This window comes from Acomys russatus, chromosome 29 (assembly GCF_903995435.1).
Source record: "Acomys russatus chromosome 29, mAcoRus1.1, whole genome shotgun sequence".
NCBI lineage: Eukaryota > Metazoa > Chordata > Mammalia > Rodentia > Muridae > Acomys > Acomys russatus.
Genome location: NC_067165.1, coordinates 12,853,664 through 12,866,859, shown reverse-complemented (window position 1 = coordinate 12,866,859; position 13,196 = coordinate 12,853,664). Strand labels below are relative to the sequence as shown.

The following is a 13,196-nucleotide window of genomic DNA, read 5'->3' as shown; positions in this document are numbered from 1 at the left end:
AGGCATACACTCACACGCAAACATGCTTATACACAGGTACCCGTGTGAGCCTAGATGCACATATACACCAAATATGGAGACATATCGCTAAATATGTATTATCACACACACAAAAATGAAACAGCAAACACAAACCCACAGTCTAACATATGTGTCACATGGCTTACACACATAACTGACACAGGCGTGCACATGGGTGTACACAGACACATGTTCATACAGACATACACACATACAAAGTGGAGATGAAAGCAGATTCTCTAACGTGAAGGTGACCAGAGCAGATGTATCTATAAGCTCAGTGGCTTCCCAGGCCTTCGTCTTCTCCCTGCACTTGCTGTTCAGATGCTCAGCAGGCTACTGGGGCATGTGAGGCAGAGGCAGCCACTTCAGTGTTCGTAACTTTCTGAGACAAATGTCTAAGCCAGTCTTGACCTCGCCCCTCGATGGCCACTAGGCTAGTGGTCCTATCTGCAGACCACAGTTTCTGCACAGACAAGACTTGGATTTTTTTTTAACTGTCCATTTTTCTCCCTGCCGCCCCCACTTATCCAATGCCAACAGCACGTACTCTATACGGGGAAACCTGAGAAATGGTTGTGAGTCTCCTCAGAAAGCAAGCCTATCCTCCCGCCCACAGCTCCTGTGAGTGCCCATCAAGTCAGAGTCAGAATTATAAATAGTTACAGCTTTACAATGCTCGACAACACATATACTATAGTATTTACAGTACCATAGATGCTTCTGTTTCTCTGGTTAAGCAATCCCTGAGACGGAAGTGTTCTGTGTTTGCCAAGGGAGAGGGGCCAATGGCCAGGACACGCAGGATAGAGGGGCGTGAGGTGACATGTTGTGGGGGGCTTCTGATCGGTCTGCAGGGCCCAGCTCCTCCGGGAACAGGAGAGCTGGAGTGAGAAGCTTGCCAAAGCAGGAATGCTTTAGAGTCGGACTCTCCCCGTCCTTAGGTCTGTGGTACTTTTGGCTCAGCCACAAGTGATCAGAGTTCTCTCAGGGCAGACAGATGTTTCAGAGTCTTTGTCCTGACCTGGGAGCCCAGGCTGCCCTGGCAGCAAGCTATCCACCTTCTCAGCCAAAGCGCTCCCGCACCAGCAGCATCAGCTTCTTCTTGCCTTTGTAAATCTGTTTGAGGTTGTCAATGAATTGGGCAAATTGTAAGTGACCATCCTGGGGCAGTAGGAAGGTCTCCCGAGCCTTGCTCAGAAACTCAATGAACTCTCCGTAGTGGCGGGGGCTGATGTGTGTCAGGCGGGAGTGTGTGGTGTTGATGTAGGCATTGATGGTGGCATCCAGTAGCTGGCGCAGAGGAGCTTTGTCCGTCGACATGAGCTTTCCGGAGCTGCGGCGGCCTGGGATGCCTGCCAGGCCTGGTGCTGTCACTGTGCACCGACGCAGGATATCGGAAAGCACAGTGGCACAGTGAACACTCTTCACCACCAGGGGGATGAGAGCTGCCAGTTCGTTCTTGCCCAGAGAGTGGCTGAGAGCACAAGCCCAGAGCACATCATTGATGGCTGGATGGGTGTCCTGGTTGTAGGCCAGGTTAAGATGGCTCATGGCCAGCGAGGCCAGCTTGAAGGCACGGAGCGGGTAGCCACGGAGCTCCATGTAGCGGGCAATAGTGAACAGCTGTGAATGAGTCATGCCACCAGCGGCAGCGTCGATGGCGATCTGGTAGGCTGCCTCAAATGCAATGTGGTCTTTCTCACAGAGTGTAAGAGCTGATAAGGCACAGCTCTGTGGATCCTTCATAGCACACTGCAGGGCCAGTGTGCGAGCACAGCTAGCCAGTTCCTCCCGCTGTGGGTAGTCAAGGCTGAGGCGCAGGATAGTGGTGTGGGATACGGCTGTGGCAGCCACAATACTCGTAGCCTCGGTAGGGGTGAAGAGTGTGTACCAGCTCTGCAAGATGCTCACCAGGGCCCGCACACCTGCCAGGGAGAGCCTGAGCTCAGCAGTGGCTATTTGCTCCTGATCCAAGTCTGCCTAGATTACCATTTGGGGTCTGAACTTGGCCTGCAGAGATGAGGGCTCCCTCCTTCTCAGCAGCCTTGGGATGCTCTGAGGCAGACTGGGGAAAGGGGAGCATCCCAAATGGCCAGACCCTGTTTGGAGGTCTCTTCCCATCCCTTCCTTCCCGGGCCAGACAGCCGCAGGTCTTTGCTAAACCCTCAGTCCTTCAGAAAAACGAAGCAACAGAGCCCTAGGTTTGTCTGCCTCATGGTGGGGCCCTAAGCGTCCCTCGGGGTTCTAGCTGAAGTAGGGCATCTTGTGCTGGGGCTTTGGGTTCTAGAATGGTTCCTACGCCTCCACGTTGTCTGTGATTTTTCAGAAGCATAGATGGAGACTGGGACCAAACCACTGAGCCGACTCCCTCCCAAGGGGGCATAGAGGGACTGGTGGCTGAGAGAAAATGCATTCTCTCAGACACTTCTCTAGTCACAGAGGGTCAGAGTGCTGCTGACATCAGCATACGGCCCAAGCAAAAGGGCTTCAGGTGGCTGAGCCAAGGCCACCTCTCCTAGTAGCACAGCTGCTCCTTTGCCACCAGGAATAGAAATAGGACAGGACGGCTCTAAGGATTCATTGTCCTGTCCCAAAAGTGGGGGCTCAAAACTCCCCAGGGCAAAGAGGGAGGTGGTGGACTCACCGACTTCTGTAGCACAAGTAACCAACCATCGAACCATCTCCCGGCGCCGCCAGTTAAGGGTTGATAAGGTCATCCGCATTACCTAGGCACAAAAGGGGCATTGCCAGTGGCCGTGCCCAACAGCTGGGCTCCTCGCCTCCCTCCTCCCTCATGCTGTTCTTTTATGCAATAGAGATTTTTGTTTGAGACAGGGTCTCATGTAGCCCAGGTTGGCCTTCAATTCTTCCTGACCTAGAATGTTTAATCCTTCTGCCTCTACCTCCCCACCATGACACTAGAGATGTATTCCCACCATGCCCAGCTTGTGCAATGCTAGGGGTCCAAGCTAGGGTTTTATTTCATGTAGGTAAGCGTTCTACCAAATGAGATACATCCCCAGCTCAACAACAGTTTTTCATTATTTAAATAGTGGTCTTTTCTGTGTGTGTGGATAGGCTCAACTTCTCCCCACCCCTCTCACTAGACATGAGGCGTTCTCACAGCTGACAACACTTAAGACTCTTAGGATACCTTGATCGACGTGGACGAAGGTGGAGGTAGAGGAGACGGTGACTCTATAGTAAAGCTTTTTACTCCTGGCCTTTAGCTTTAAAATGGAGGCCAGTTTTATAGGCTCCTTACCTTATGTCTACCCTAGAACTTGCATTCTGGAAGACGGAAGGAACCAGACACAGCTCATGTTCAGTGCCCTTGGAAAATCCTCTGCCAACTGTCATTAGTCCAGAAACCTAAAGCTGGGACAGTGGCCTCATGCCCATACCTGTAAACCCAGCTCTAGGGCCACACTGAGCAGAGTGCTGTCTGTACTGCTGTCCGCGGGAGTAGCAATCTTGAATGCATCTTGAGCCAGTTTGAAGATGAGGGAGGAAGAATGGATATGCTTCTGTATTGCTTCCAGAATAGTCCGTAGCCTCAGCGTATCCCCTACAGTGATTGGAAAAGGCAGAGGCAGGGTTTGAGTTTCCCAGACAGTAAGCTGAGTATGGCAGATACCAGTTGAACTATGCTAATCTACCCAATGCTCCTGTGTTACCATCCCTTCTGGTGGGTCAAGCTGTCGCCTCTAAATATGGATCTTCTGTTCCTGGCACAGACACGGATTCATCTCTCTCATCTTCTTTTCTAGAAGTTATTTTATTTTGTGTATATTGGTGTTTTACCTGCGTATATAGATCTGTGCGCTGTGTATGCACCAGGCACCCACAGAGGTCAGAAGAGGGCCTCAAGCTCCCTGCAGCTAGAAGGTGTGAGGCACCATGTGGATGCTCAGAATCGAATCCAGGACCTCTGGAAGGGCAGCCAGAGATCTTCCATTGAGCCATCACTCCAGCTCCTCACCTCTCCTATACATATTTGGTGATCCAATTGAAATTCAGTGAAGTTCATACTTCAAAGTACATTGTCTGTGTGTCACACAGTTAACAGGAGTCCATAAATCACAATGTCACACTAGCTTGTTTCACTGTCCTAAGAGCTCCTGTGTTTCTCCAGTCTCTCCCCATTTCCCCGGGGCCCTGGCAACTATAATTTTATACAGTTGGAATCACACAGCTTTTCCAGTTTGGCTTCTTGCAAAATGCAATATATCCTGTGTGTAGCTTATTTTGTTTTATTGCTAGACAATATTCCATTGTATGGATATATCACAGTTTATCTTCTCACCTTTTGAAGAACGCTTTGGTCTCTTTGGGGGCAATTATGAATAGATATGTAAACATTCCATAAGTTTTATACAGCCTAGAGTACAGAAATCACATCTTTCAGATCCTTGCGGCTGCTTCACACAGTGTCTGCCTATTTGTGAGCACGACACCCCATCATCCTTCAGCCTCTGGTTTGCTAAGAAGGCTGGTTAACTTTCCGAGCATGGAGGAATGGCACATTCTCAGTTCCATACGCAGTGGTCTGAATAGCTATGGTCTCCATAGACTCCTGTGTGTGACTGCTTGGCTCATGAAGAATGGCACTGTTAGGACGGGTGACCGGCATTACCGGAGGAAATGTGTCACTGTGGAGGTGGGTTTTGAGGTTAAGCTACACCCCATGTGGCACACAGCCTCCTTCTGCAGCCTTTGGATCTGGAGGTAGAACTCTTGGCTCCTCCAGCAGTATGTCCGCCGGCACACTTCTGTGTTTCACGCTGTGATGATAATGGACTGTAAGGCAGCACCGATTAAATGTTCTCCTTTATAAAAGTTGCCTTGGTCATGGTGTCTCTTCACAACTAAGACACCATATATTCCCTTTACTACTATTGGCATTGGGAGTCTGGACAGACTTTCCCCACCTAGATTCAGTGGGGTCAGCCATTTTTAATCCAGAAGCCCAGTTGCTGGTAAATTTGCAGGCATTTTCAACCGCCATGAGCTCATTTCCTCCTGACTCTCATTATTATCACCTGTACCTATTTTGGACTCAGCTCCCAGAGAGAAAGCACCTGCCACACTCATTCCGCATAACCGCACTTGACTTTTTGTCATGGTCTCCTAAGTCCGTCCATGACATCTGCTTAAGAAGAGTGTCAGATTTAAAGCCAGAAGAGAACGTCGCTGAGCAGACTCCACGCGATGCTCACGCCCAGCCACACAATACTCAGGCAATCCACTTAGTGTGTGGGTAATGTGTGCAAGAAGGTACGCTGGGTTAGAGACACACTTTTACAATCAAGCCTGCTTGAGGATCTGAGGGACTCTGAGCTTGAAGATATTAGCACCCGTGTCTTACTGACAGAGTTCTGTAGCTACCACCACAATATTACAATTGATGGTCGTAAAATAATCTTACTTTGCCACAACTTGAGGTGGCTGAAGAAATAAGTGTCCATCCTGCAGATCCGTCACTTCTGAGTTTATTCTCCTAGACATCCGTAAAAGGCAAGTTCACGGGGTTGGAGGGACAGCTTCTCAGTTAGAAGCTCTTCCTGCTCCATCATTAGGACCCAAGTGTGTATCCCAGCAGCCACACCAGGCACCTTACAAAGCTTGTATTCCAGGTCCCTGGGACCTGATGCCTCTTCTGGCCTCTGAAGGCACACCCCCCTCCCCCACCCGCAACATGTGAAAATAAGTGTTCACTCAGTTTCCTGGTGCAAACACCCAGCACGCACGGCAGCTGGTGCTTTGTTGCAGCTCCTGGTCTAGAGCTCCACGTCACCTCTCGTTGAGATGGAGCCTGCAGAGCTAACATGACCAATGAGCTCACAGGGGCTCAGAGTCGCCCTCTGACCAAGCGTGATGTGGTATGGAGGTTTGGGTCTGTCCTAGTCTTCCAACGGTCTTGGAGGCTGGGAGGTCACTGACAATGACCTCCGTTTTATGGATTTTGAAACTGAGGTTGAAAAATAGACACTGACTTTATTAGATGGAAGATTACATTTAAAAGTTAACTTAAAAATCATTTGATTATGAGGCCAGGTGTGGTGGCGCACACCTTTAACCCTGGCGCTCGGGAGGTAGAGGCAGGTGGATGTCTAGGAGTCTGGGGCTAGCCTGGCTTACAGATCAAGTTCCAGGACAGCTAGGCCCTATATGAAGAAACCCTGTCTCAAACAAACAAACAAAAAGAAAATAAATAAAAATAATTTGATTACAGAGCTGGAGAGATGGCTTTTGGTTGAGAGCATACTGCTCTCGCAGAGACCGGAGTTCAGTTGGCAGCACCCATGTCAGGGGGCTCACAACCACCTGTTAACTCTAGCTCTGACCTCTGACCTCATTGGACACCAGCCCTCATGTATACAGACATATAATATAAAATCATTTTTCAAAAACTTAAAGAAATCATATGATTCTTATATTCAAGGTCTTACATTCTGGTCTGAATCCAGGTGCTCTTTCCCATGAGCAGTCAGCATGAAGACCCCCCCACTGCTCTTATAAACATAGGGCACACGGCTTCCCTTTCTCAGGAGACTGGGGGCCCTGGGTGGGTAGGCACAGTGGGGATGTGGAGTCTAATATCTACCTGTACTTACCTTTGGCAGCAGTCAGCATGGTGGAGGCCAGTTCACACTGCTGTGATTCCAAGTGTCCAAGAGTGAACCAGCGAGGATAGCGACTGGGCACCAGAGACACCATGTGGTGAGGGTGGGGAGTGTCGCCTGCAGAAGATGAGTTTTCGAGAACAGGTAACCTAGAAGACCCAGGAAGCGCCATTGTGAGCCCCTTTAGGGAAGTCTGCTTTCTGCTGGGGAGGAATTGGTCAGGGAAAGATAGGCTGAGAGCTGTGAAGGGTTTTAAACCTACAGCATATGTCAGGCAGGCACTTGGGCACTGGGAAACCCCCCACCTATTTGGGGGGCACGTAGAGTGGCATAAGGTTATCTTGAAGAGTGTAAGAAACGCACCCTAAAAAGAATTTCCTTTTTAGCTAAAGAGTGTTTTCAGTCTTGTGGCCTAACTAAAGTTCTTCCTCTGTATGGTCTGCTACCTCCCAGAGAGCTACATTTGTAAACCAAGAATTCTGTTCTAGTTTTAAAACAAGGTTCTCAAGCCGGGCATGGTGGCGCACGCCTTTAATCCTAGCACTTGGGAGGCAGAGGCAGGTAGATTACTGTGAGTTTGAGGCCAGCCTGGCCTACAAAGCGAGTCCAGGACAGCTAAGGCTACACAGAGAAACCCTGCACCCCGGCCCCCAGCCCACTCACCCCCGCCTCACTAAAAAGAGAAGAGAAAACAAGGTTCTCATAGAGCGCTATTTCTAGGTCTTGGGGTATCCTGCACTCCGCTGGGGACCTGTACCTGTGACTCAGCAGGTTAAGGAAGGACATAAATCCCTCCTCAGGCTGCCCAAGGGGCTCCAAAACAGGGAGGCACCGCGTCTATTGTACCCTGTGGGCCTGCTCAGACAATCTACCGTGAGTATGGGGTGGGGGGCAGGTGTTTCGGTAATAAGGTGTCCCACAGCCTACATCGTGTGAGGATGCCTAAGCCACTGTAAGGGAGGCTTGCTTCTGGGAAGTAGACAAAGGGGGCGAGGGAGCAGGACGAGCGGAGAGAGAGGGCACTGAAGGCTTCTGCTCTGGTGGAGGCAAACAGGCTGGACACACGGGCTACCCACCTCATGGCACGTAAGGCTAACTTATAGGACAGGTCTGGATCATGAGGCAGCAGAGCCGAGAACAAATACTTTGCAAAGGTGTGCATAGGAACACTCTCCCGGTGGATAACTTCTCCTAGACCGCTGAAGGGGCCTCCTGAAGGAAGAAGAGGACCCGGCCAGTTATTATTTATTTATTTATTTATTTATTTCTATATGCCTATTTCAGCCTAGACTGGAAAGCCGAGAGACCCATCTGAGTTTGTTTGCTATCTGCGGGAACCTTCATTACTCTTCGATGTTATAAATATCTCTGTGGCTGTCTATGTCCGAGAGGAGAGCCCTGGGTCACAACCAACGCTTCTGTTTCTGCAGCCCCTTTCTTCCTACCTTCCAGCAGTAGGACGCACTGTTTCCGCAGTGTCTGTACCAGCTCGTCGTCCAGCTGCAGTTCCTGGAGCTGGCTTAGGAGTTGCTCCTCGTTACGACACACCTTGTCCTGGGCATAGAGGCCTTCAGGCATTACCCTCTGCTGACCCATGCCCATCAGAGCAACTTCCAGGGCCAGTGACAGGTACGACTCATTGCTGCCGGGGCAGCCTGAAGCCACAGGCACGTGCTGGTACACAGGGAGTCTGCCGTCATTTATATCTGAGGGCAACAGGCACAGCAGGTTCTTTAGGACAAATCCTAGTGGGGTCTTTGGGGTATTAGCTGCTCAATAGTTATCATAAAGTAAGTCAGAAACCCAAAGAAGTAAGGAGGACACACTGACAAAAGATATGAGAACCACAACATAACAGCCCCCCCAGAACCCCACTCGTTTATATCACACAGATTTGCTAGGCCAGTCAACACAAAGTCATCTTTTGCCAGTGTGTAATATAATGTCATGCTTTTTTGTGGCCTGTTTCTGTTACTCAGTGTGAGCACCTGGAAGGGATGAGGCCATCTCATTGTTCTAGGCTTCTCAGGGCCTGACACCAGAAGAGCAGTGTATGTCAGGGGCAGACCAACCAAGTGCAACTTCATGTTTTTCAAGCTATAAATGTCTTGTGCAGATGAAGGTGCCAAAATATGTGGATTCCCAATGCAGGAGATTAGGACAGTCAGGGCCTGCCCTAGCTTGGCTTGGGTTAACTCTTATGTCTACCCAGGCACCTAGCTCTGTCCAATTTAACCCTCACTTTGTAAGCATTTACATCTTCTGTGTTATGATTTTATATGCTCCACTCAGAATTTCAGCAAGTGAACACTGGTTTAAGAGCCATCACCCTAGCTAGGTAGGATGGCATATGCCTGTAGTGTAGCTTCTTAGGACACTGGTGAGAGGATGGCTTGACTGCATGAGTTCAAGACCAGCATGGGGAATCAAAGGGGGCACATGGGAGGATTCGGAGGGAAGAAAGGGGAGGGAGAAATGATATAATGATAAGCTCAAACACAAAACAAAAGAGATCTTGATTTTTCTATTAAGTAGCTCTGGAAGACAATTAAGTGGCAGGCAACGCTTTGATCACATGAAGATTGGTCATAATACCCACTTGCGGGTAGCTAGTGCAGACACTAAAATGCAGTGGACAAATACTAAAGTAAATGCAAATAAATTAAACATAGTGATAGTACAAAGGAAAGAAGAAACAATCGTGTATCTAGCCTACCTGTGGGACAGTCAGGCTATTCTTCTCTATGTTTGGGAAATTGGGACAAAGCCACAATGTTAAAAGACAGAGAGACTAGCTAGGTAGCTAGTGAGATGCTGGCAGGCTCAAAGGTCACTAGGAACGGATCCCTTCATAGTCAGCAGCTGTAAAATGAGGGTCTGAAGCTTCAGGATTTTGATTACTAGTCAAAAGAACCAGCTCTGGGGCTGGAGAGACGGCTTAGCAGTGAAGAGCCTTTACTGCTCTGCCGGAGGAGGCGGCTTTGGCTCCTAACACCCATGTCAACCACATCGCTTGTTGTTGTAGCTCCAAGGGGATTTGGTGCTTCTTTTAAAAAGAAATAAAGGAAGCGAGGGAGGGGGTGGGTGAGCTGGGATAGGAGTGGGATCTGAGTCTTATCTCTGGTCCTAAATAGGAGATGACGTTTTATTTTACAGAAGAAAAATGACTATTTAGCCGTAGGCTTTCTAGTAAAGAACAAAGAGTTATTGTTGTCTTCTTTCTTTTCTTTTCTTCTTTTTCTTTTCTTTTCTTTCTTTCTTTTTTTTTTTCTTTTTTGAGATAGGGACTCTCTGAGTAACCCTGGCTGTCTTGGAATTCTGTAGACCAGGCTGGCCTTGAACTCAGAGATCCTTCCAAGTGTGCTGGGATTAAAGGTGTGTGCTACTACCACCCAGCAATAGTCTTCTTTCTTAACACCTGGACAGGAAGATGCCCTCAAAAAGCTGTCTGTTGCAGCAGGTTTAGAACTAGTAGAAAGCCTACCTAAAATGTAGGTCTCTTCAGTCACTGCTCACCCTCAGAGGCTGTCCTGCTGTGCACCAGCCCCTCTACGCACTGTCCGCTGTCTTTGAGAGCGACCCACTCGCCCTGTAATGGAGTCCAGTGCTCTTCTACACTCTACGTATCTTATCTAATTTTTTTGTTTGTTTGTTTGTTTGCTTTTGAGACAGAGTCTCACTATATATCCCTGGCTGGCCTAGAACTTGCTATGTGCAGACAAGGTTAGCCTCAAACTCATTAAGAGATTTGCTTGCCTCTGCCTCCTGAATTCTGGGATTAAAGATGTGTGCCATCATGCTCAGCCTGTCTAAAATCTCTCAACAGAGATCCCACGGATTGGGGAGCTAAGGGGACACTAGAACAAGACCCTGACAACATCATTATATGACTTCAAAGAAGGGTACTTTGTTATTTTTTGAGGCAGGGTCTTACTCTCTGTGGTCCAGGATGGCCTTTTCTATTGTAATCCTCCTGCTTCAGCCTCCTGAGCCACTATACCAGGCCTTAAAAAAAAAAGCATGTTGGGCACAATGGCACACACCTTTAATCCCAGCACTCAGGAGGCAGAGGCAGGTGGATCGCTGTGAGTTTGAGGCCAGCCTGGTCTACAAAGTGAGTCTAGGACAGCCAAGGCTACACAGAGAAACCTTGTCTCAAAAAACCTTAAAAAAAAAAAAATAGCGGGCGTGGTGACGCACGCCTTTAATCCCAACACTCGGGAGGCAGAGGCAGGCGGATCGCTGTGAGTTCAAGGCCAGCCTGGTCTACAAAGCGAGTCCAGGACAGCCAAGGCTACATAGAGAAACCCTGTCTCGAAAAAAACCAAAAAAAAAAAAAAAAAAAAAAATGTCTCGGCTAGCTGTGAAGCCCAGGGCTCAAATGAGCTTCCCGCTTTAGCTTCCTGTCTGCGGCTACGGGGTGGGCCCGGCCATGAGCAGCTGGACACGCGTACTCTCCTGGATGGAAGTTCTCTCCCACTTTTGTTCTGCTCTGAGGTTTTGGCTTCTGACTCCTGAAATCCCTCTAAGCTTTGTGGTTCTCCTAAGGAGGCTAGCAAGGTGAAGCAGGACGTGCATGGCCAGACCTCAGAGCCTAGCCGAGAGACGGCTTGCTTCCCGCTGACGCTTGTACCTGACATTTCCATGTAGCTGTCATCACTCAGGCGGCAGGCCTCTGTCAAAGTGAGGAAGAGGCAGCCGATGGGGTCCAGGGGGTGGCCCACCCAGCCCTCCAGGTCTGTGATAGTTGTGGTTCCTCTCTGCAGCAGCTCTGGAAACAAGCAGGTTCCACATTTTAGACAGACAGACAGACGGACACGGGAATTGTGCTTCCCTTCTGCTTCCATGTCCTAATCAGCACCATTCAATGCCTTTGTTGACTGGCCTGATCAAAAGCTTGCCAGGCAGCTCTAATTTAGACTGTCTGCTGGCAGTGCACATACGGAGACAGCTTTACAGCTGCAAAAGCATCTTCTCCAGGTCTTGATGGGCCTCCACCTGCCCTGTGACAAGTGGCTCACTGTTGCTATTCCACAGACAATAAACAAAGCCGAGACTCACAGGAATGCCGTGAGGCGCTCTACTCAGCAGGCACAGCAATTACACGGAATTCTCAAGCCCACGGTACCGAATGAAAATTAGGTTCTGACTCTTTGTTTTAATCTCCTGGGATCCTTACCACCCTGGGGCGTCGAGACGTTAGAGGGTTTCTAGTCACTCTACCTTTCTTCTGATGTTTGTAGATCTCTAGCTGCCGCTGCTGCTGCAACCTCAGCGTATTGATGATGGCCACCGAGAGTCTGAGGGCCTCCTTTGGGTACCCGTGAGATCGCAGCGCATCCACCCGGGCACAGGCTGTGGGCACATGCTCTACCAGGGAGGAAGAAAACATTCTGGTTCAGTTAACATTTCAAACCAGGCAAGTCCTATGTTTGACAGATAAAGGGAGTCTGGGTTCAGTCCAGTTTCTCAGACTCAACCTGGCATCTGCTTTGTAACAGTTACTGTGTTTTTATCTTCAAGGGTGTAAGAAGTGGGAGACGCCATCTTGAAGGAGCTTTTCTAGCTTCGGTGGGATGGTTTGGTGTAGAGGGGTACACAGTTAGGACAGTAGAGTGCTCAGTCTCTGTGACTGTGCACTATGGGACCCTGGTGGAGGCCGCATCTACCTGTCTAAAGGACAAACCTCAGCATCAAATGATTAGTTTTGGTTGGGGGGTGGGGCAGGCTCTCGTGTGGCCTAGGCTGGTCATGAACTCAGTATGCAGTTCACAGTGGCCTTGAATTCCTAATTCGTCTTGCCTCCGACTTTTGGCATTACAGGCATGTACCACCATGTCTGTCTTCATTGTCAAATGGTTGGTGCATTGATTTAGTAACCCTGTGTTTCCTGAGGACCTATATTATATACCAGGCAGAAGGGCAAAGGACGTACAGAGATAGAGGAGACACGACTGCTGCACTGAAAGCGTCCCCGAATGATACCCCAACAATTATAAGATAGTGACAAGACAAACGCCTATACCGAAAAAAATTAGGGGACAAGATTTATTATGACCAGGTAGGTAAACAAGGAAGGCTTTCTTATCAAAGGGCATATATGAATAAACACATATAAACAAGACCATAAAGAAAGCCTATGTGATTTCCTTGCCATGTGGCCAACAGTTCCAGGTAGCTAGAGCTATGCTATGAGGCTAGAGATAGCATGGAAAGGTAGCCTCTGCCTCCTGAGTGCACCATCATGCCTAGTAACTATTAACTTCTTAAGACAGGGGAATAAACCTGACAAGCCTTTCATGTCACTTGGTCGTTTTCTCTAGCGTTAATATTGAAAATTACAGAACTAACTGGGACTGGGAGGTGGAAGCGGGAGGCTGTCTAGGCTTGTTGGTTGGCCAGTCTAGCTGAGTTAGCAGCTCCATGTTTAGGGAGAGACTGAAATGTCTCTCAAAATATAAGGTGGAAAGAAATAAAGAAAGATACCTGATATCTACTTTATCCTTCACAGGCATGTCCACAATCTGAATGTGTAACTACACACAC

At 48.9% G+C, this 13,196-nt stretch overlaps 1 protein-coding gene across 1 annotated transcript in view; it reads right to left on the bottom strand.

Moving 5' to 3' along the window:
• Positions 1–213: 213 nt before the first annotated feature.
• Positions 214–13,196, bottom strand: part of Zswim5 (zinc finger SWIM-type containing 5) — a 104,667-nt gene continuing 91,684 nt past the window's right edge. The window contains exons 7-14 of the mRNA XM_051171492.1: positions 11,874–12,020; positions 11,284–11,421; positions 8,096–8,356; positions 7,727–7,862; positions 6,642–6,799; positions 3,429–3,592; positions 2,669–2,750; positions 214–1,949 (exon numbers count right to left, since the gene is read on the bottom strand). Coding sequence (XP_051027449.1) covers positions 1,087–1,949; positions 2,669–2,750; positions 3,429–3,592; positions 6,642–6,799; positions 7,727–7,862; positions 8,096–8,356; positions 11,284–11,421; positions 11,874–12,020 — 1,949 coding nt within the window. The 3' untranslated portion in view covers positions 214–1,086. The remainder of the gene's footprint in view (positions 1,950–2,668; positions 2,751–3,428; positions 3,593–6,641; positions 6,800–7,726; positions 7,863–8,095; positions 8,357–11,283; positions 11,422–11,873; positions 12,021–13,196) is intronic.